This window comes from Rousettus aegyptiacus, unplaced genomic scaffold, assembly GCF_014176215.1.
Source record: "Rousettus aegyptiacus isolate mRouAeg1 unplaced genomic scaffold, mRouAeg1.p scaffold_m13_p_4, whole genome shotgun sequence".
Taxonomy (NCBI): Eukaryota; Metazoa; Chordata; class Mammalia; order Chiroptera; family Pteropodidae; genus Rousettus; species Rousettus aegyptiacus.
In genome coordinates, this window is record NW_023416307.1 from 100,528,214 (window position 1) to 100,550,960 (window position 22,747).

Here is a 22,747-nt window from a genome sequence, read left to right on the forward strand (position 1 = left end):
AGTTTGGAACCATCAGACCAAATGTGGCTTCTTTTGTTTCCAGTTAAGATAGATTGGTGTGTCTGGAAGTCAGTCTTAGCTCTTGCTTTATAATGTCTTACAATGTCTTTGCAATTTAAAAAAAAAAATACTAAACCTTAGATCGCTTTAAAGGTTCTAGGTTGTTGTCCTTTGCTGTACTTGCTTTTGGTGTCCTCAGGTTGATGCTGTCCATTTACTGCAAAGTGATTGAATTACATCTTTATCCATAGGCAGAGCAGGAGGCCCATACACTGAAAAATGCCGACTGATGCACTTAAGGTATTTGTTGCAATCTTGTCGGACGTTGTGGAGCCTGCACAGATTTCCTGTGACACAGAAACTCTTCTTGTTTAGATGCACTGTGCTCAGTTTCATTCTAAAAGGTTATATATCTGCAGTCAGGTGATAGATTAGCAGTGAGGCAAGTGGGAGAAGAATAGCCCTTTTCATGTATTAAAGCGCATTTGAAAGTAAATGGATCTAAGGGACAGTCTGAATCCAGGAGAATGAGTTTATTCGATTGTGTGTGTGTGTGTGTGTGTGTGTGTGGTCCTTATTTGTCTGCATAACCTTCATTATACTACATGCCAAAATTAGAATATGCATCAGAAAAGAATCTAGGTTTTACTGGGCCTTAATCTGGATGTAAAAGCAGGCTGAATTTTCTAACTGTACATGCAATGAAGAAACAACTATGAAATTATATGCCACTAGTTCATCTCTTGGATCTCAGTGTATATTACCCGGTAGGTTCCTAGATGTGGCTGGATTACAAGAAAATTCTGGTTAGCACATGTTAACTGAATGTAGCAAATAAGACAAATGAGCACCTTAGGTTGAAGATAATTCAATAGTTATAAACTAAAAAATCAATCATTGTGTACATATAGGTACTTATAACGAATGTTATGCGGTTTTACCTTCTAATGGTTAATTTTAAAATCATGTGTGCTAGCCTGTTTGAATAGTGGAAAATGATCAGAAAAGCTATCACTGCAAAAATATGTTCTCACTTATACCCTGAGTTGTCATTTGTCTTAGGAGTCCTTTAGAAAAGGTTCATCCCATGCTCACCAATGCGTTTGTGAAATGTCTATCTTCCCAAGCTCTCCCTTGCTTTCAGTGTAATATTCTTTTCCCCTCCATTTTCCTGGAGCAGTATCTGGACAAGCCAGAGCCCCTGCCACACTGAATAATACTCTAGCCCCTCAAGCTCTAATCTTAGGTTAAGAATTCTTTCTGAAAGGATTTGGGAGTGAAAATTTGTTGGAAAAGGCAGTATTGTCAGAGTTTTTGTTTTTAACGCAGTGAGATGTCTAATAATCTCACCTGGGCTGCATGTTTCCCTGCCTTTTGGGGAACCCCTCTCCCTGCTCTTAACCCCATGCAGTTTGCGGGCTTCTGTGAGCAGCCGCTGCAGCACCAGCTCTGGGGTTTGGTGAGTTGCAATCTGTTAAGGAGATAAATAATGCGTTTGGCACGACACTCCTACTTTCCTCTTTAATTTGTCTTACACAAGGAAAATTATAATTAAATCATTCAGGGTAAACCCTTGAGTGTAGAGAAGGGAAAAAATGCACTTTTATAAAGATTGCCAATAGAAACCCACTTCCCTTTTGCGCAGGGTACGCACATTTATCAGTATTCAGCACTATTATGGGAGGAGTGGCCCATGATTTGTGAGGCGATAACCAGCGCTCAAATCAAGGCTTGTTAAGAGCCTGTCCCTGTGCAATCACAGACATTCAGCATCATTAGAATTCAGTACTGGCACTGAGCTTCCTGCTTTGATTCTCTTCCAACAATTTAATAATGTTTATTGTGCTGATTATATATAAATTCATTGGCATACCTTGGTTGACAGTGCCTGAGAGAAGTGTATTGGGGAGGAATTTCAGAAGCTGAAGGGAGCTGAAAGAGGAAACAGGCACATTCACACCTCTACTGTCATTTTATTCCACAGGACCAGGGAGTCATGACTTCTTTAGGTAAATAGACAAAACTCAAACCTGGGATACTAGTAAACATAAAGATATTATCTTGTTTTTTTTTTTTCTTTTTTTTAGCTTGTCTGACTCTCTTGCTTTAGGAAATTCTAAGTTTTGGTGTGGGTAAATAAAATCAATGGAATGCAAATGAAACATTTATTAAAATGCTAAATTTATTAAAGCCCTTTGAGCTTCTTGGATCAAAGCAGCTATGTAAATACAAATAGTAATTACTATTTAAATAATTGCTTGAGTTAAAGTACTAAATATCACATTATGTCACGGCGCACTAGGGAAAAGGAAGGGAGCTCACATTTAATCAGTTCTTTCTCTCGCCTTCGGGAGTGATGTCTCATTCTGTCCACATGACTTCTGGGAAGCAGTAGGGATTATTATACCCATTTTACAGGTGAGGAAATTGAGTAATAGAGATTAAATAACTGACCTAGGGCCACAGAACTGGTTAGTGGCATATCCCAGATCCTAATTCAAGTCTCTCTTTTAATTTATAAAACAGCACTTAAAATCTCCATTCAGATTAGAAGTGAATACAGTCATACACCCATAATGATGTTTTGGTCAATGCTGGACTGAACATAGGACAGTGGCCCCATAAAATTTTAATGGAGCTGAGGAACTATCACCTAGTGACATCTCAGTATCATAGCACAATGCATTGCTCACTTGTTTGTGGTGATGCTGGTGTAAACAAACCTGCGCTGCCAGTCATACAAAAGTGTAGCACATACAATTAAATATAGTACATAATACGTGATAATAAATGACTGCATTACTGATTTATGCATTTACTATACTTTTCATCACCAAATTAAAATGTATTCTTTCTACTCATTAAAGAAAAAAAGTTTGCGGTAAAACAGGCCACGTTACACTGCAGCATCCTCGCACATCTCATGCTTACCATGTCTCTTGATTGCATCATTTTCTCTGTGCTTGGTTTAATTTCATGTTGTTTTGTACCGGAACATGCTGTATGGGCTTGTAGCCCGGGAGCAATAGGCTGTACCATTGAGCCTAGGCGTGTAGTAGGCTGTATACCATCTAGGTTTGTACATGTACACTCCGTGATGTTCGTACAGTGAAGAAATCGCTTAACGATGTGTTTCTCAGAATGGATCCCTGTCGTTAGGCATCACATGACTACTTAATTATAATCAATTAAAGTCAATGTTCCTAAAAGAAATTTTAGATTTAATTTAAATTCAATTCAACAACGTGTGTATTCACTTAACCTACTGTGTGCAAATCGCACATTTAAAGGAAAATAGTAGTTTCCTCTTTTAGCTTGAATACAGATATTTGCTAGGCCTTTTATAAAGGGAGGACTTGGGTAGGATTTGCAAAAATATAAATCATTTATGGCCTGAAACAGCGTATTAAAAACAACAGTGAACCCCATGCAGGATTTTCACACAGGTAAATGCAAAACAAGCCTCTCTGTCTTTTAAAAGCATCCTCACTTTCCTTCCTGCCTTATCATAAATCTCGTATTTCCTCATCGAATACATCATTTGGTCTTTATTCTATTTCAGTGTCTTCTATAGTCCATATTAGAACGATTTCTTTTTTTTCTGATCCTTCCCAGATTTTTCCTTTCAGTTCAACCACCATTAGTAGATGTTTTATGACTTGAGTATTTCTCAGATTCATAGCTCTTCTAAATATTTGTTCAAAGCCTTCCTTAAGCATTTGGTAAAAAGGTTTCTTTAATCTCTGGAAAGATCACAGTCATGCTGCCTTTTCTTTCTTTGGGGTTTTCATGTTCTCAGAATCAGGTGACCCATATTGGGTGTCTTCTCTCGAGGTCTATCCTGCCTTCTGTCCAGTCACACGTTTCTTCCTTCATTTTCATTCTCATTTGTTGACGCAGCCCGGTGGATTCCAGTTGCTTGCATTTTCGGCACTCCACAGTTGGCAGCTATTTTCAAATAACCCTGGAAGGTTTTCACTTGGCTAGTATACTCTCAGACATTTTCACTCAATACGCAGTCTCTGTTTTGTATTTGTGGCCTTTTGACGTATTGCCATGTATTTGACTGTATAACAATAACATTTGTGTTTATCAGGTCCCACTGTTTTCAAAAGGCGATGAACTCTGAAATGTGGACAGGCATGGCGTTTTTTCTTTCTTTAAATTCTGTGTCGATGAATAAATAGTGATACTTTGGGTTTATTTGTTAAAATTCTAGAAGCTTGGTTTCAGAACTGTCCCAGTTTCACAAGCCTTTAAACTTTAGCATATTTTCATATTCATATTTAGGACCTATTGAGCCAGAAATTTAAGCAGTAGGCTCTAGCTCCTATTACTCTGAGTAGCTCTTCCTCATTTCAATTTTTTTTTCGATTTGTTTTAGAAAATCATATGATTTCTTTTGTAATTTTTTTTTTATTTGAAGTACTGAACACACTGATTACCACAAATTTTTCTTTTCCATTAGAGCATTTTGGAGAACCTGCAGTCAGATTGTCTTCAAAATTGGTACTGCTACTTCCTGCCAATATGTGTTGAGGTAATTGATCTATAACAGAGGTCAGCAAATTATGGCCTAACAGCCATATCTGGCTTACCGCTCATTTTATAAATAAAGTTTTATTGGAACAGAGATGATCATTCATTTATAAATTGTCTATGGCTGCTTTCATATTGTTGTAGAATTCAGAATGATTTTATAACCTGCAGAAGCCACGTAGCTAGTTGGAGACAAGGCCAGGACTAGAACTGAGATCTCCTTTACCCTCAAGTTCTTGCAGTGACTGCCATATGCCGTGGGGTTCCTAGGTGGTCTGCTCATCAGAACCACCGTGGCTCCACCCCAGCTATTAGAGTACAGTTTCCAGTGGGTAAAGCTCAGGGTTTAGGACCAGGCCAGCCACTTCAAGGGTGGTAGCCTCGGGGCAGACCTGTCTGTTTAGCCATTGTTTGGGAGAACCTCCAAAAGATTGTCTGCTGCAGGTTCTTCTATGCTGCCTCATCTTTTTGCACGGAGGTAAGTTGGGTGACTAGCAGTGGAGCACACAAAGAGCAGGCTGGACATGTCTTGTCAGCTGCTGTAGAGCAGGGATCCCCAGCCCCAGGGCCATGGGCTGGTACCTGTCTGTAGCCTGTTAGAAACCGGGTGACACAGCGGATGAGTGGCATATGTGCGAGTGAAGCTTCATCTGTATTTACAACCACTCCTCAGCACTGGAATCACCGCCTCAGTTCCACCTTAGATCATGAAACATTAGAGTCTCATGGGAACACTGGTCCCTGGTGCTAGAAAGTTATCTCTGCTTCAGAGGACTGGAAAGAGAAGTGGGCGTGGCCAATTGCAAAGGTCTAAAATACTGGCGCTTCTTTCTGCTCCGGAACAGATGCTTGGTAGGGTCACCTGTCCCTCATCCATCTGCATGGAAAGTAGCCTATTTAGGGCAAAAACATTCCTCATATCATAAATAAGCACCTGGGAGCTTTTCGACAATTTATACTCCAGATGTGCTGCTGGGTATTTGGCAACCATCATGCTTTGAAGAGTTGTGATGCCTACAACCAATTGCTTCTAGGTCTTAGAAGTAGGAAGAAAGGTTCTCTTGGGGCAGTGGGGCCTGGTGCTTTATCACCTTCTGTCATTCACACATGCACTGAGGCCAAAGGGGAAAAAAACTTTAAAATGTTGACTTGCCATGAGAGATCTGTTTACAAATTTTCTTAACTATTCACTTGGTGTGGTGATTAAAAGAAAGAAAGAAAAAAAAGCCATTATTCTCCAAGAGCTGTTGTGTCTTATCTCAACGTATGTTTTACTATAACATACGAAATCTTTTTTCACTTTATTGTATTTAAATGATAAATGCTTTCCAATAAATGACATCATTGATCTAGAGAGTCTTATCCTTAAGTTTCTCTTAAATCCAGTCAATTTTAATTTTTTTCTTGGTATATTGTATAATATGAACTTCGATGATGGCCCATTTCGTGTCTAACGTGCCATATTTCCCAATAACATTTGAACCCCCAGTTTCTCGCATTATGTAGGGTAGACATTCTTTTCTGATGAGTTGCTCCTGCTGTTAGATTTTTTTCTGCCAGATCCCTTTGTTGGTACCCAACCAATTTACAGGTGTTTACACTTATGTGGAAGGGCCTGTGCTTTCTTAATGTTTATTCTACACCAAGGGTGTGAAGGAAAGCATATGGCAGAGGAACAGTTAGGACCAATCTTTGGGAACTCTGATGGCATTGTTCCTTGTGCTGGGTTTTTCTCTTCTACCTGTAAAAGAGTTATTGAAATGCATACTTTGCCACATGGATTTAAAGGAATAAAATTTTTTCTTTGCCAGATATTGGATCCATCCAAAAGTGGGAAGGATCTACAAAAGCCATGTGGCATGGCAGAGTCCTAGTATTACTCTGTTCTCACATGACAAGGAGTCCCATGTTTTTAATACAATAAGGGGGCCAGATGAGGGGTGACCTCTGCAAGAGGAAGTTGTGTTCTTTCTAAAGATTTGTAAGGATGCCTTTTCCACTGGCGTTCCCCTGTAGCCTGGCTTGCCCTCTGCAGCTATTTCTGAGAAGCCTCTGGTCTGTTGACTGGCTCACTGGGGTAATGCAAATGAGTGTGTTACATATGTACAGCGTCCTAAAGTTCTTTATTCCACTCGCTTTTGTAATCAGTCAGGGCCTACTTATATTATAAAGTATATTCTCCTCATTAAAACAATAGTGGAAGCTCACAAAGGGAAATTGTTAATATGTGTTCCAGCTTGTCATTTCTGCCTGTGTGAATAAAGAAGATAACCGTTCCTTTGGGAAACTATTTCGGGAATTGAACAACAGATATGCTAGCCAGAGAATTCTCTTAACTGTAATTTTCCTTTTTTGTGTGCACTCAAAAATAACATCCTGATGGGCTCCTCAGTGCCTCTGCACATAGAGAGCACAATTGCCACAGCCCAGGTGGTAGTAATATGGGACAGTCCCCCGGGCACATGTTGCCAAGAGTTGTACAGCTTGTTCAGTGTCTTCATCCATATGGCAATCTGTCCCATTCACAGAAAGGCTTTGGGGCTGTGCCTGGTGGGTACTCTGGTCAGTGTAGTGTGAAGAGAAGGCTTCCACTCACAGTAGCCTCATGGCACAGTTTTATGGTAGATCTGAGTTACAACATGCACATACAGCACATGCACTCACCTGAGAAATTTCAGAACAGCCTTTCTGATATCCTTTTCCTCCTCCTTTATTTTTAGAAGAAAATGGTTAAGCCAGGAGGTGTAATTCAGGCACATGAAATATACCTGGTTTATAGAAATTCTGTTTAAAAAAAAAACCACACACACACATACAAACCCCACCTTTCTGGGTGGTGGTTCATGCGTTAACTCAGTTTAAGGATGGCATGCCTGTACTAGAATTCTTCTGCAAACTCTGTGGACTTTGTTCTCTATTTTTGCATTTTCAGTTGTGAAAACTATTTTCAAGGTACAGTTTGGATTGTTGGGCTAGTTTTTTGTTTTTGTTTGTTTTGTTAAGTCTTAAATTAAAAAAAAAAAGAAAGAAAAGGAAAAAGAAAAAGAAATCATTATCAGTCTCAAATCTGACAGTAGAACATTCCCTGGAGTTATTAGAACTGAAAAAGGAGAATCAAGAAAACAGAGGTTTCCCAGGAAGCAAGGTGAAAAAAAGGGACATTTTAAAGGCACTTTGGAAACTTTACCAGAAGGCAAAGAGTTCTTCATTTATATACCCAAATGTGTGTGTGTGTGTGTATGTGTGTGTGTGTGTGTGTGTGTTTTGCTTTTGTGTAACTATTTGTATTCTTGTTTGGTAAACAAACAGACCCCATAGCAACTGTAGCTGATGATATTTATACTACCTGTAAGACTTCCCTAAATAAATAGACACACTCTTATGACCTTCAAATTTCATTCCTTTTATAGTCTTCAAAGAAATCAGTCTAGTGGCAAGTTGAGTTCTTCCTTCTTTTCTTCCTTTCTTTTTTTCTTTATCTTTTTAAATATTTTATCTTTTTAAAATATTTTACATCTTGGCTGTGAATGTTGAGTGTAAAGGTGTGTTATGGCAGAAGAAAAGAAAAACTCGAAGTGTTCATATAAATGATATGGTCTTTGGTTTCAAAAGGAGCCTTTTTAGCCATCCAGTGGGATTTCAGGATATACACACAAAAGGCTAAAATTCCACAGAAGTATTGCTATAGACCTTAGAATTATACAGGCATCTATGGCTGTGTCTCTACTTTTTATGTCTTAAATATTAATGGAAATATTCTGGTGCATATGCATCCCTATATTCAACTTAAATTTTTCCATGAGTCACGTTTATGACAAGAACAAGATGTCTCGTGTTAAAGATCAGCATGAGTAATAAATGGCAATTTAATTACAATTTTGACACCAAGAGCTGGAACAATCCGGTAATATTTGAAAAATTATAGGATTGTGCAAACAGAACTAAAAAAAAAAACTTATGGATAAATTGGAAGTTGACCAGAGTTCAACAGAAATGTGTACCTAAGAGGGACAAAAGTCACCGGACAGTACTAACATGTATCCATTTATTCCACAAAACTTAACAAGCTCCATCCATGCTCCAAGTGCCCTAGGCTCTGGGTGATACAACCATGAGCTTGACAAAGTCTTTCTTCACGGAGCTGACATTGCAGAGGAGAAATAGAACAAACCGGTAATTATATAATAAAAATACAGATAGAATCAAGTTCTGAAAAAAAAAAAGTAAAGCAGAGAAGAGTGGGGCTAAGATTACTATTTGGATAAATCGATTGGTCTGGCAAAAACTTTCTGAGGAAGTCACTCTTTGGACAGATGTAAAGAAGTGAAAGAAGAGCCTTCAGACAGAGGGCACAGCAAAAACAAAGGCCCTGAGGCAGGGGCAAAGAAGAACATGTTTTGCTCTATCATGGCCCATAACTTGTTTAATGAGGGGTTGGCTGTGTTCTCTAGTAGTTATGAGGGTGGACTCTGAAGCCGGACTGCCTGCATTCCAGTACAGGCTACCCACATAAATTATTTAATCTTGCTGTGCCTCAGTTTTCCAACTGTGAAATGGTTATGATATGAGGCCTTGCTTCAAAGATTAACTGTGAAGGTTAAATGAATTAATATACATTATAGTCTCTGGCACATAGTAAACACTCAATAAATAGTAACGATTGTTAATTATTAAGTAACTCATTCAAACCACATTTGTTGAGCATTTGTTATATACTGATCATACAGGTTCTGGGAATTAAAAGATTGGCTACAACATAGTTTTTCCCCTTTAGGACCTCACAGTCTAATTAGAGAGGCAAACATGGAAACAGACACTGGCAACACTGTCTAATAAATGCAGTGATAGGAACTATGCAAAATGTGATACAGTGTATGATTTGTTTCAAATGAGCACTAGTAGAATATTTCAGTATATGTATTTCCACCCTCATGTATGTATCAGGTAAGTTTTTTGTTTTGTTTTGTTTTGTTTTGTTTTGTTTTGTTTTGTTTTGTTTTTAACACAATGGGCTCCATGAAGGAAAGGTTCCATGTCTATCAGTTGTTACAGTCTGATCATTTAGCACAGCCAGTCCAGCATGCAGGAGGTGCTAAATTTCATTGCAGAGACTAGATGAAATGTTGAGAAGGTGAAATAATGAGATATTAAAGATCAAAAACCCATTAAGAATATTTATGTATTTGTTACTCTTTGGCCACCAATGCTGTAGGAATACTGGTTAGCCTTTGTTGATACTTATGCTCCGAAGAAGAGAAATTTTGGGTTTCTAGTAAGAGTTAATTTTCAACCTTTAGCTTGCATCAGAATTATCTTGGAGGACTGGCTAAACTAAAAATTGCTGAACCCCAGTTCTAGTCTTTCTGATACAGTAAGTTGAGGTGGGGCCTAAGAATTTGTACCTCAGACAGTTTCCCAAGGAGCACACTTTGAGAACTGTTCTAAAACATCCCAACTGCTGTACTTACACTATGGCATTCTTCCCTTTCCATTATTCAAAGTGACAGAAAAGTGATCTGGATAACTGTTATTTACTATTATTAGGGAATCTGTGTTCCAGTGCCAAAACACATCATTTTAAAGAGAAAACTCTTAAGACTATGACCCAATATAAACTATTTTATGGAGCAAAATTCCTTTTTAAAAAATCCTTGTATTGACTTTTAAATCTTTTGTAAGCACTCGAGTTTTATCTTCCTAATTTCTTTTATGCCTGAAAATGCTTTTTATGCTTCAGTTATCTGCCTGCTCTCATTTTATTCCTTGTAGCAGTTGAGCTCCTACTGATACTTAAATGCTCAGATCAAATATTACAGCATTTTATGTTCCACCCATCTGTTGAATTCTCTCTCTTCCTCCCAGCTGGAGAATTGGGCAAAACTCTTCCAGAGGGGAAGAGAACTTAGTTACAGTCTAAGCCAATGACCTCCAAAGGTATTTGATTTTTCATTTGCCCCATCATTATTAAACATTTTGAATATGCACCCCTACTAAATGTACTTTTGATCAGTTATACACGTCTGATGTTTTACCTGTGTTATAAAAATAAGAGGCTTGGGAGGAACACATCTATATACATACACATATGTATGTATGTATAAAGTTCTAATATTACCTTAAAACATGCAAACAAAGTTTAATGGGTCTTCTTATGAATGACAGTTGAGAGACACTGGTCTAGGATCCTAGCACCATGCTTATCACAAATCAGGTGTTTATTTAAACCTGCCGAATTAAAGGTAGAGAAGAGTTTAATCCAGTGAACATTGATGGCGCATCCTGCACTATAGAAAAATAAAAATAATTACATAAAATGGGGAGTAATTCTTAGGAAACGTAATGCACATGCCTAATGGTTTTGAGCCAGTTTGTATCTTCAGCTCACTTGTTGTTTCATCTAATGCTTTCTCATTTGGCCCTCATACTTCAGTTGCATGATTCTTCTAGTTCTGGAATATAATTGTGCTGATGTCCGTAGAGTATTAGAGGGAGGGATTAAATAAGAAGAATTAGTATTGGAACTTTTACTTATGCTCTTTGGTTTTCCGGATGTATGGGCGTATTGGTTTTCTAACATATAGGCAGGGTTCCACGTAGACCTTGTGACTCACCAGTGCAAACACACTAGCGTTGACATAATGAGCATTCCTGCCTGCTGGTGTTAATAATTTTTAGATTAGTGGTTCCTCTTCTGTATTGACACATTTGCGCACAGCCACTCTTTGGAGAGCATTCTCTTTTCTTAAGGAGATCCCAGTGTTAATGCAGACTCTCTCTTAGAAACTCAGGATAACCCTTACTGGTGTCAGAAACAATAGCTGGACCTCTGCCTCTTCTTGGTCTTTTATTTATTCCTTCACTCAGCACCATGCAAACACAGGCATTCTGTCTTTGTCATCATCTGCTCTGTTTGTGAGTGACTGATTGGAATGCACCAAACGGCTTCAGATACTCGAGCTCTCATTCACTCCATTGTCCTGCTGTGCCTCATATACTCCTAGCACCTGGGAATCAAGATGGCATGTTTTGCCCAGTGTAGCTGAAAAGGGAGATGGGACTGATTAGTGATGTGGATTGTGAAAAGGTAACTTGCAGAACTTATTACCTGTCATGGCCCCCATCCTCAGGTTCTTAACCATTGGTAAAGTAGCCAATTACTAGTCACCACTACAGCCTACACATGAGATGTTCCTAGATTCTGAATGATAAGCTCTAGTCCTAGAAACATGGGATGTACTGCACTGTGCTAGTGTGGCATTTTGGGTCATTGTCCCATAAGTTTAGGATGACCCTGACACTCTTCCTTCCCCATTGAAAACTCAAATTGAAGTGTGTCTTCAGAGACCTGCCACTATATCGTTATCAACTCAGGAAGCAAATTCAGCCATACACTGGATGTCTTTTAAGAATACTTCTTGAGGTTTTGGTTTTCAAAACTTCAGTCATTTGATATGTGCCCCATTATCATGAATTGCCATACTTTTTATATTACTATTTATATTATTTTCTTAAAATCGAGTTATTTTTTAATTTAAATATAACGAGCCTTTATCCTAAGAAATTATATTTGTGAATTCAGAGATTGCATATGCTAGATAGATATCTTTTTGTCTAATACAAATTAAAATAAATCTGCCAGTCTTTAAAAATATTCTTGCTCCACCTGACATTATACAGGCCACCGCTGAGTTAGTGCATGTCACATATTGGGATATTTTGGTAGAATTTCCTTTTTGCTGAAGAGAGGTTACCATGATTGAATTTGGAACCATGCTAACAGGATTGGAACCCTGCTTTCATGGTATACTCCGGTTTCCTAGAGAAGCCCAAATCGATCACTTTCTTCCTAAAAAGTCGCAAGACTCTGCTTATTTACACTGCCCTCCACTTCCAGGTTCAGGATCACCACCCACGCTTAGAGGATACCTAAGGCAGACTTAGAGTTTGGGAACTGTTACCTTTTGAGTTGTTGTCAGACCCACTGATTCAGCAGTATAGGTCAGGATATTCCTGATCAGTGAAATATCTGGCAAATGTTATTCATTGACCAGTCACTCAACAGATTTATGATAATGGAAAATTGGTGTTTGTTAAACAGAAACAGAAAATGACCTTTTCCCTGTGCTAACTTCCTTCAGTCTTACCTGTTTTTTTTTTTTTTTTTTTTTTTTAAGCAGCCTTGCATGTAACTCCTGAATAACTTAGAGCCAACAAGCATTTTTGTGAATTTGCAGCTATTGCTTGGTTAGGTTGCCTACTACCACTCCTTCCCATATTTATCCATCTCCATCTTGCTTTTCAACCCACAAGGTCACCTGGCAAATGTTTCCTCAAGCACAGTCCTTTTTAGATCAGATATAGCACAGGGAATTCTCAAGATCTGTAGTACTCAAGTTGTGGTCCATAGCTCAACACCATCACCATTAGCCAGGAGCTTGGGGAATTTTTGCACGATCTTGGGCCCTACCCCAGAACTACTGAATCAGAATCTGCATGGTAAAAATATAGCCAGGTGATTTATATCCATGATAGAATTTGAGAAGTTCTACTCTAGGAATAGCAAGGGAAAAAGGAGGGTGGTGTGTTCTTAGCCTTAGACACAATTATAATCGTTTAGGCCCAGTCAGCAATCTTTAAGTCATTCTCTTGCTCTGTTCAATTTTTGCCATATCTGCATATACCTATTATTACCTTTTACTTATTATTTTTCTCAAAATTAACCTAAATAGGTTTTATAAAAGGTTACCACTGAGAAATCACAAATCCGATATAGTAGTCAAATTTTTTTCAGTACACACATGAATATGAAACCACAGAAGGGAGAGTATTTATAAGCACTCAGATTCCCCCAGCATACCACTTTAGTGGACCATGCCTTTGTGGGGGCGGGGGGGGGGCATTGCAAAAAGATGACCCTTTCTTTCTCTCAGGGTAATTTATAATTTGAGAAAAAATAAACCCTGGACATAAATGGTTAATAGCTTATATTTCAGATGTAAAGTTAGTTAAGGTAGCCCTCACATCTCCAGGCACAATTGTGAGAGCAGGTAATATAACAGTAATCTCTATCATTGTTTAAAAGCACAAATCTGGTGCTTAATAGACTAATTCACGGTCACTCCAATCACAAGTTTTACTCATGAATATCATATCGCAAGGGAATGTGAAATCCTTTAATTAAACATGATTTGAAAAGCAGCAGAAAATTGAGATGATGAGCATTCTGGGGAAGGAGAGTCAAGGATTCACTGCATGAGAGTGGAAAGTAGAGAAGCATGTGAGTGCCAGTTTGTAGAGAACTCCATCATTCATTACTCTAGGCTGGGCCCTTTAATAGGCTTTAATAAGACACCCTTTTTTTTTTTTTTTTTTTTTTTGTTAAGGTTATAGAACTGATTGCCAACTCACTTTAAGAAAAAAATGATTAATAAATATGTAAGATAGCATATTTCTATGAGTGAAAAGAAAAAATTAAGGGAGTATGTGAGAAATGAGATATCTAAGTGGTCTCTTAACTCTCCAAGTGTTTTCAGTGCAAGTTAAATGAGAAAGGTCATATTTTCAAAGTAACCAGAAAAAAAGATCCAGTGCTTTCGTCATTTCTCCTGTCCCCACATATTATTTGTGCTTTTGTGGGCAGACATAAAACCCCTTTCCCCCTGATACTATAGGATAACACATGAAGACACTTGACCTGTCACTTTAGTTTCTACAAGAGACTGGGATTTGACTTCCAGCTGATTTTGAGGCTGTATACAGTCATATGAAAGATTCAGAAGAATAAACACTAAAATAGAAAATCATGCTAGATATTTAAGTAATTTCTTTTTCTGTTGTGAATCAGTGTTGATCTTTATAAGGTAAACTGTGATCAAGTCGTAAGGCCACCTAGCCTGGAATTTGGTATATATTCAAGTTGACCTATTTCACATCAATTAGTTCTTGAAATTTTCACTTAAAAAATCTGGGCTGACGATCAGATATCAATTTTATCACTACAACTCAAATTCGTACTCCCATGTTTAACCCTAAGAAAGGCCTGATATGATACTTCAAATTTCATTAGAAGTAGGATATGGCAACAAAGTAGAAGGCCGGGAAATGTGACAAGTAAAAAGTGAAGGGAGAGAAATAGAAAAAGTGGGATCATTTTTGTGTAAGTTGTTAATGAATTAAGCAAAGAAAAAGAAAAGTCTTAAAATAATAGTGGTTTCCCCTGACATTATTGTTATGATCACAGATTAATGTATAGGCACTTTTCATTAATAGTCCTGAAATTTTATTAAGTGAACACCTTTCTGGAAAGCTGAGGTATCTGAAGTAGTTTCATGCTTCGGTGGGGGTTGAGCACCCCCTTCCCGACCAGCCAAAATCCTAGGCTGTGGCAGATCTGAGAGGGGAAGGTGCTGTAGCTGTGACAGTGGTGTGGGGTGGACATAAAGATGCATGTACACATGGACTTGAGACCAAAGAATTGGAGAGAAGGCAGACAGACAAGGAAAGACGAGCCATAGGGAGGCACAGAGGTGGTTTGTCAGCAGACTAGTCCTCATCATCAGTATCCTGGGTGCCTGTCTCAGGGTCAGCATTCCATTGACATTGGTTGGCTGGATTATAGCCCAAATGGTGGGAAAGAGGAACATGGCCAGTGGGGAAGGGGGAGGGAAGCAGAACTGCTTTTAATTCAAAGGGGTGACAAAGGGGATTAGTTGTGCTTTTCGGTGTATATATTTGCAGTGTGTGGAGAATGGTTTAGAAAGGCACAGCTCCCTGCTCCGCAGCAGTGGTAAGGACTCTCTTACTCCTTACTGGAAGGTGTAGGCCTCATTCATTCTTTCAACCTACTCCTTCTTCATCCTCCTCCCTATTATCTGCATAATCTTGATAGGAGATTGGTAGAGGTTTCACCTCTGCCAGGAGCAACACAGGCCATCTTGTGTGATTCCCTTCAGTTTTCAAATGCAGAAGTGGAGGGAAGGGTAGTTAAATGACTTGCAAGGGTCCTGGTTATTAGCACAGCTGTGATGAGAAATGAGGTCTCATTCACTGGGCTCCCTCCCCTCCCCTTAGAGAAATAGTACTGATGCTAAATAAAAGGTTAAATTACACCCCATTTATGTTTTAAGCAAAGGGAATCACAAAGCATATTTAGAAAAGATTTTTGGGCACACAAAGGCTCAACAATATTGGGAAACACAGTTGCCCCAGGCTCTGGTCATTCAAAAAGTTTAGATGCTAAGGTTTAATTTTTTTATTTAATATATATCTCTGCCTCCCATCAGACTTTAAAAGTTATTTTATAATTTAATGTAACATTTAAAATTATATTATAATGTATTAATTCTTCTGAGAAAACAAGCAGTATTTCAGGGAAAAAAGAAATCTAACAAAAATGAAATGCAAAAATACTACAAACCTTATGTCTATGTTCATTTTGTTTTTGACAAAGATGCTAAGACAATTTATTTGGATAGAATAATCTTTTTATCAATTGATGCTGGGACGACATACAAAAGAACGAAGTTGGATGCTGTCCTCACACCATATACAAAATTGACTCAAAATGGGTCATAGATCCAAATATGAGAGCTTAAGCTGTTAGAAGGAAACATTGGACTAAATCTTCATGATCTTGGATTAGTCAGTAGTTTCTTAGATGTGACATCAAAAGCACAGCAACCAAAGAAAAAAATAGATAAATTGGACTTTATCAAAATTTAAAACTTTTTTGCTTCAAAGCACAGCATCAAGAAACTGAAAAGACAACCCATATAATGGGAGTATTGGCAAATAATGTATCTGATAAGGGACTTGCATACAGAATGTTAAAAAAAAAAATTACAGCACAATAGTAAAAAGATGAATAACCTAATATTAAATTGGGCAAAGGAGTGAATAAACATTTCTCTAGGGAGGATGTACAGATGGTCAAGAAGTACATGAAAATATTTCAACATCATTAATTATTAAGGAAATATAGATCACAAGCACAAAAAAAGCACCACTTTACATCCACTGAGATAGCTAAGATATAGAACAAGTGTAGGCAAGGATCTGTAGAAATTGGAACCCTCAAACAGTGCTGATGAGAGTATAAGGTAGTGCAGCCACTTTGGAAAATAGTCTGGCCATTCCTCAAAATGTTAACTGTAGCATTACCACATAACTCAGCAATTCTACTTTTAGATATATACCCAAAAGAATTGAAAACAAACAAGTACATGGACATGCATTTTCATATTGGCACTAATCACAATAGCCAAAATGTGGAAACAGCCCAAATGTTCATCAGTTGATGAATGGATAAAATATGTTACATACATACAATGGAATAGTATTCAGCCATAAAAAGGAGATGAACTGCTGATATTTTGCTACACACTATGGATGAACCTCCATACTGTTATGCTAAGTGAAAGAAGCCAGACACAAAAGACCACATATTGTATGATTCCATTTATAGGAAATGTCCAGAATAGGCAGATCTCTAGAAATGGAGAGCACATTAGTGGTGGTTAAGGTCTGGGGTTTGGGAAAAATAACTGCTGATGGGTATAGGATTTATTTTTGGTTTGATAAAAATACTCTAAAGTTAGATTGTGGTGATGGTTATACAACTTAGTGAATATGTTCAAAACCACTGAATTATACACTTTGAATCATACGATATATGAATATCTCAATAAAACTTATAAAAGAAAAACATATTCCACAATTTTGAGTGATTGGAAAATGACCAACAGTCTTCCATAACTTAATTTGTCAAATAACATGCCAGTGAAATAAAATACAATATTTAATTTGGGTCATTTTTTTCCTGGGGGTTTGGGAGGAGGAGCTGTAAATCCTAATCAATACAGATGTAGCCTTTTGTTACAGATGAATTTGACATTTAGACAGGAAGAAAACAGATAAGTTTGGAAAAGGGAAAAAATGGGGGGAGACTTAGAAGACAAGCATGAGAACTTGGGTCGGGGCACCGGAAAAGCTAGGCGCCATCAGGGGAAAGACTAGTTGGCGTTTAAATTGGCAGGGAATGTCTTAGGGTATAGCAAGTTGCTTATTTTTTTTCTCTCCTTCAAAGATTATTCTCTTGGTTGCCACAAGGAAACCTGGCTTACAGGATATATAGTGTAAGGGCCACGGAAGACTACGGACTGAAAATGAGTTGTTCTTAGTTTTAGCAGGTGAATTTAATAATTCTAATTTTGAGTTTTTGTTAATTAGTGAATACTAATTGTTAAAGAACCATAATCATTACATAAAATTTTCTCAGAGGCTAAAGTCAGTGTTAAAGTTAAGTCTTTGGCTGGTGTACTTTGATAAGAGAAGAATAAATAGAAAACAGTTTTAAATAAATGTCATCAAAAATGACATTACACCATATTGAATATATGCTGTATTTAATATCATATAATGTCAGGAATTATTACGTATTTATGTGTAATTATACTTTTCATGGCAAGTTTATTCTATTGTGTTGGAAACATTTAATTTTTACATATCAAGGATTATCAAGAGAAATTTAAATCAACTGGTTTTTCTTGATTGTATGCTATTTGTGTTTTATATATTCGGAATAAAATTAATAGAAAGTATCAGAATGGCATTTTCTCAAGTGTATTGGCATCATTCTGGTCTTTATCTTCAAAAATAATGATAAAAACAGTCTTTACCTTCAAGAATAAAAAATATGTGGATATACAGTTGATTGTGTAGAAATTAAATAGAAGAAAATAATTATTGTCTGTTCATTCATGCATCTTTATAATATTTATTGAGTTCATGTTTTGTGTGAGGTAGTGAATATGTGGAAATGAATTAGATGTGATCCCTCTCCCTAGGAATTTTCAACCTGGAAGTTTATAATAAGAAACACTTTATTAAACAATTGGCTGTAAATTTTTTAAAGTTTCATTTGGAGGCAGACATGTTCAAATCCTTTCAAAACCTAAAACATCTTTATTTATCACTGATGGGACAGCTTTCCAGAAGTCATAACTTCTCACATTGAGCAATTGATTTAAATGATTAGGCTCACAGGCTTTATTTGACCATCAGATGCTCACATTGTCATTTTGCCACCATGTTTCATTCTTTAAATGTAGTTCTAATTAATTCAAGTTAAAAACATTCTTTCCCTCATTTTTAAATTTTCCTTCTTGTCCGTTTTGGCAAGTCCCAAAAGGCAGTCAGAATATAAATGTTTGTTCCACTTTTCTGATGAAACAAAAAAGCTCCCATTCAGAAGTACAGCTGGTGGTGTCTGATGGCGCTTCATACAGAATGGCGGAAAGGCCAGAAATGAGACTCAGCCACACATGCAGTGAGTGTGCAGTCATTGCTATGCCACTGTCAGAGCAAACTGCAGTCTAAGAATCGAGACCTGCATAGCACTTGATTTTCCCATGTCTGTATACGCGTGTTTATGTATGTGAAAAATTAACAGTTGCATTGGCAAAAAAATTTATACTATGCACAAAATAAAGGCTTCAAAGAAACAAAAACGATATGGTGAAAATTCAGTTTCCCCAATGCCCTGACTCCCAGAATCCCTCCCTAGAGGCAGCAATTATTAATAGTATTTTTTATTTTTTTCCAGAGATGTTCTGTGAGGGTACCACTGCCAAATCTATTTCTTTTGCTTCCAGTGCCAAGCACTTTATTTCAGACAATTGGACATTTAAAAGTATCCAGTTATATATTAAAAATGAAAGGCATGTGACAGTAGTTATGAATATATGTTTCCATTTTTGTCAAATAGTAATACATTTGAAGAAAAATGCACCAGAATGGTAGCCGTGTTATCTAGGGTGGGTTATTAGGAGTGGAATGGGGGTGGGGTAGAATGGGAGTAGTAGGCTTTCTTCAGTAGCCTCAGTGTTATGTGAACTTAATAAGAGCATATAATCTTTTTATAATGAAAATATGGTTTTAACATAGAGGCAAATTTCAGGAGATCTTCTGAGTGTGTAACTATGTATGTGTGTGTGAGGAGTTGACTTTCTAGACTTCAGGTGTCACTGGTTGTCCTTCTGAGGCCTTAAATCAATTGTCATCTCTCCTTACTTAGAAATGAGGATACCAAGTTGAACTAAAATTTTTAGAGCAGAGTAGTTTTTGTTCAGATCATTGAGCTCTCACAGATATGTTAACCAAAAAACAAGGAGGTGAGGAACGAGTGACAAATGTCATGTTAAATCATGTGCATTTTATTTCTAGTCATAAATTCCTCTAGTGAATGCATATTTCCTTTCATACTACTATTTTCAGAACACTCTTGGCTTAACTCAGAAAGCACAGGAAAACTATTTGCTGTTTTTAACTATTGGCATACCTCATTCTATTTTGCTTCATTGTGCTTCATAGATATTATTTTATTTTATTTTTTACAAATTGAAGGTGTGTGGCAACGCTGCCACAAAAGATTCTGACTGCTGAAGGCTCAGATAATAGTTAGCATTTTTTAGCAATGAAGTGTTTTTTATTTAAGGTAAGTACATTGTTGTTTTTGTTTTGTTTTGTTTTTTTTTAGACATAATGCTGTTGCACACCTAATAGACTACAAACAGTTCAGTATGAACATAACTTTTTTATATGCACTTGGAAACCAAAAAAATCGTGTGACTTTATTGCAGTTTTCACTTTATTGTGGTGGTCTGGAACAGAACCCTTCATATCACTGAGGTACACCTGTATTGATATTAACTTTATATCCTTACTTGTTAAGATTTCAGGTTTCCAACTTAAAGAATCAGACAAAAATATATATAAGAATGTACTTGTCATATAGCATGCCTAGAGGAACTTGATAGAATATTCATAGCAAATTTTAAAACTTAGTACTCATTAACTGAGTGAGCCCATTTCTCTGAATGTATCTTCTGGTAAAAACCAGTTTTATAATGTGATGTTTGGCCTGGTAAGTTTTATTTATAAATTCTCAGTGTCTAAAATAGAAGAATAAGGTTAGTCAAATTTTGGCATGTAATTAGAGCTAAAATGGTATATGATAGACTGACTGCTATGAATTGGTAAATAAGGTCCTTGAAGACTAATTGATTATATGAGAAATTATTTTAAAAATTGTACTAAATATAAAAGGATATAAATCTTCATGCTTTAATTTGTCAAAAACATGTATGTATGTATATGTTTCAAGGCAGTTTTTTATTTTTAACTTTTTCCAATTTTTCTACAAATATATATTAATTTTTAACATTGTGAAAATAATTATTATCATAGTTAGATTTCTTCCTGTTCTTTTTAAGCTATTGGTAATAACATTTTCTTTTTAAATTATTTCCTTCTGTCAGAATGTCTGAGAATTCCAGTATTTATAAGGATTCTTTAATTTCAAATATTATCAGTAATTTTAAAAATTCTATTGTATATTTTCTATTTTTCCAGTTTTATTGAGGTTAATCGATATACAGCATTGTATAAGTTGTACAGCATAATGATTCAACTCACATAATCAAAGTAATTACCATAATAAGTTTAAATAACAATCATTTTATATGGTCATATCTATTTTATTCATTCACAATATCTGAAGATGAACATGGAGAGGTAACAGTTCTTTCAGTCTAATGAAATTTTTCCCTCTTAACTACTTAGAGAATATCCTTTTATCATTGGTTTTTATAAGTCTCAGTACAGCTACCTTAGTTCACTTGTGTTACTATTTTCTCTCATGAGGAGCATCTCTCAGTGCTTTCGTAAGTTTTGTACAGTTTTTTTTTGGTGGGGGGTCCCCAGATTCATCTTCTATTTTAAGGAAAATAGAAATATATTATTTTTAAATTAGATTTCCTGCAAAATTATTTAAAAGCCATAGGGAGACCCGTCGATCTTTGATAAGTTGTAGTTGCTGTGTATATGTATGTTTACTGTTAATGCTCACTGTGGATTAATTACGTTATAAGTCAAGGACAAGTGGCATTTGTGTATGTCTACTCTGTGAATGTGAATCAGTAAGATATATGAATATGTATTAGTGGTGGTATTACAAAATATAGGACTCTGTGTGTGTGTGTGTGTGTGTATTTGTAATTTACTGCTTGAAGTTCAAAGTCAAGAAGAGGCAGCAGAATAAGTTGCGAAATGGCCCTTTCCTTGAAGAGAATGTGCTTGCATACAAAACACAACTTTCAGTGTTAGTTTTATATTTCTGTTTGATGGAATCTAAGGTTATAGAAATGACTGTAAAAATATTTTGTCTGAAAGAAGTCTAGATGCAGAAATCTAATAGAGAAAATATTTGAGACTATTGTTCATCAGCGAGCACAACAGGTACACTTCCCCAAGCACCACATGGTGTGGATCAAAGCATCCCATGACTGGATCCGTGTGGCCAAGTCATTATGTATTGATTGGAACCCCTCTGGAGGATTAACCCCTTCGTGTTCTTGCCAAGTTTTTTTCTCACTCTTGATGTCAGTAATGTGTAATCTTCTAGCCACTGTTAGCTACCCCCACTTTTTAATCTAATCATCTATTTGGATATATTTGTTTTTATAAATTATTTTATAATTCTAAATTATTTAATTGTACTATTTGCTCGATAATATTAACTTATGAAAAGATTGCACGAATTATGCGAAAATAGTTTATGGAGGAAAGGAAAACAAAAATTAATCTGGGTGGAAAACAGTAAGAAAATCTCAAAATCAAGTACAGATTTTATAATTTTTATTATGAGATTAAAAGATAAATTCTAGCTTCTTAAAGAAGCCTTCACAGTCTGAGTAAAGAGCTTTGCCTCTAATGAAAGCCTGTCACTTTTCATACATGGTGTGTATATTTCTAACATTGGGCTGTTCACATTTGGGGATATAACTCTTGCTTTTAAATAACAATGCAGAATTAATTAGTAAAATCCATGGGAAGAGGAAGCCCCAGATTTATTCGTGTTCACTTTCGGCCTTGTGGATTTCTCTTGCCTTTCATGTCTGGTGGGCTGGTTCTTGGCAGCAAATACATTCTCTCATCCTCTGTGTTTTCTTTCAGTTTGTCCCATGAGGAGCATCCCCATAGCCATCCTCTCTATGGACATGGTGTGTGCAAGTGGCCAGGCTGTGAAGCAGTGTGCGAAGATTTCCAATCATTTCTAAAGTAAGAATGATTTTATATTGCTTTCTTCTTTTACATAGCCATCACCTCCCACTGTTCATGCTTTTCCTCATAAAATGCCTTTTTGAAGGAG

General features: G+C 36.7%; 1 protein-coding gene across 7 annotated transcripts in view; it reads left to right on the forward strand.

Moving 5' to 3' along the window:
- FOXP1 (forkhead box P1) overlaps positions 1 to 22,747 on the forward strand; it is a 477,086-nt gene that overhangs the window by 403,973 nt on the left and 50,366 nt on the right. For all 7 annotated transcript variants that reach the window (XM_016141476.2, XM_016141480.2, XM_016141479.2 and 4 more), the window contains one exon: positions 22,552 to 22,656. In XM_016141476.2, the coding sequence (XP_015996962.1) occupies positions 22,552 to 22,656 (105 nt within the window). The remainder of the gene's footprint in view (positions 1 to 22,551; positions 22,657 to 22,747) is intronic.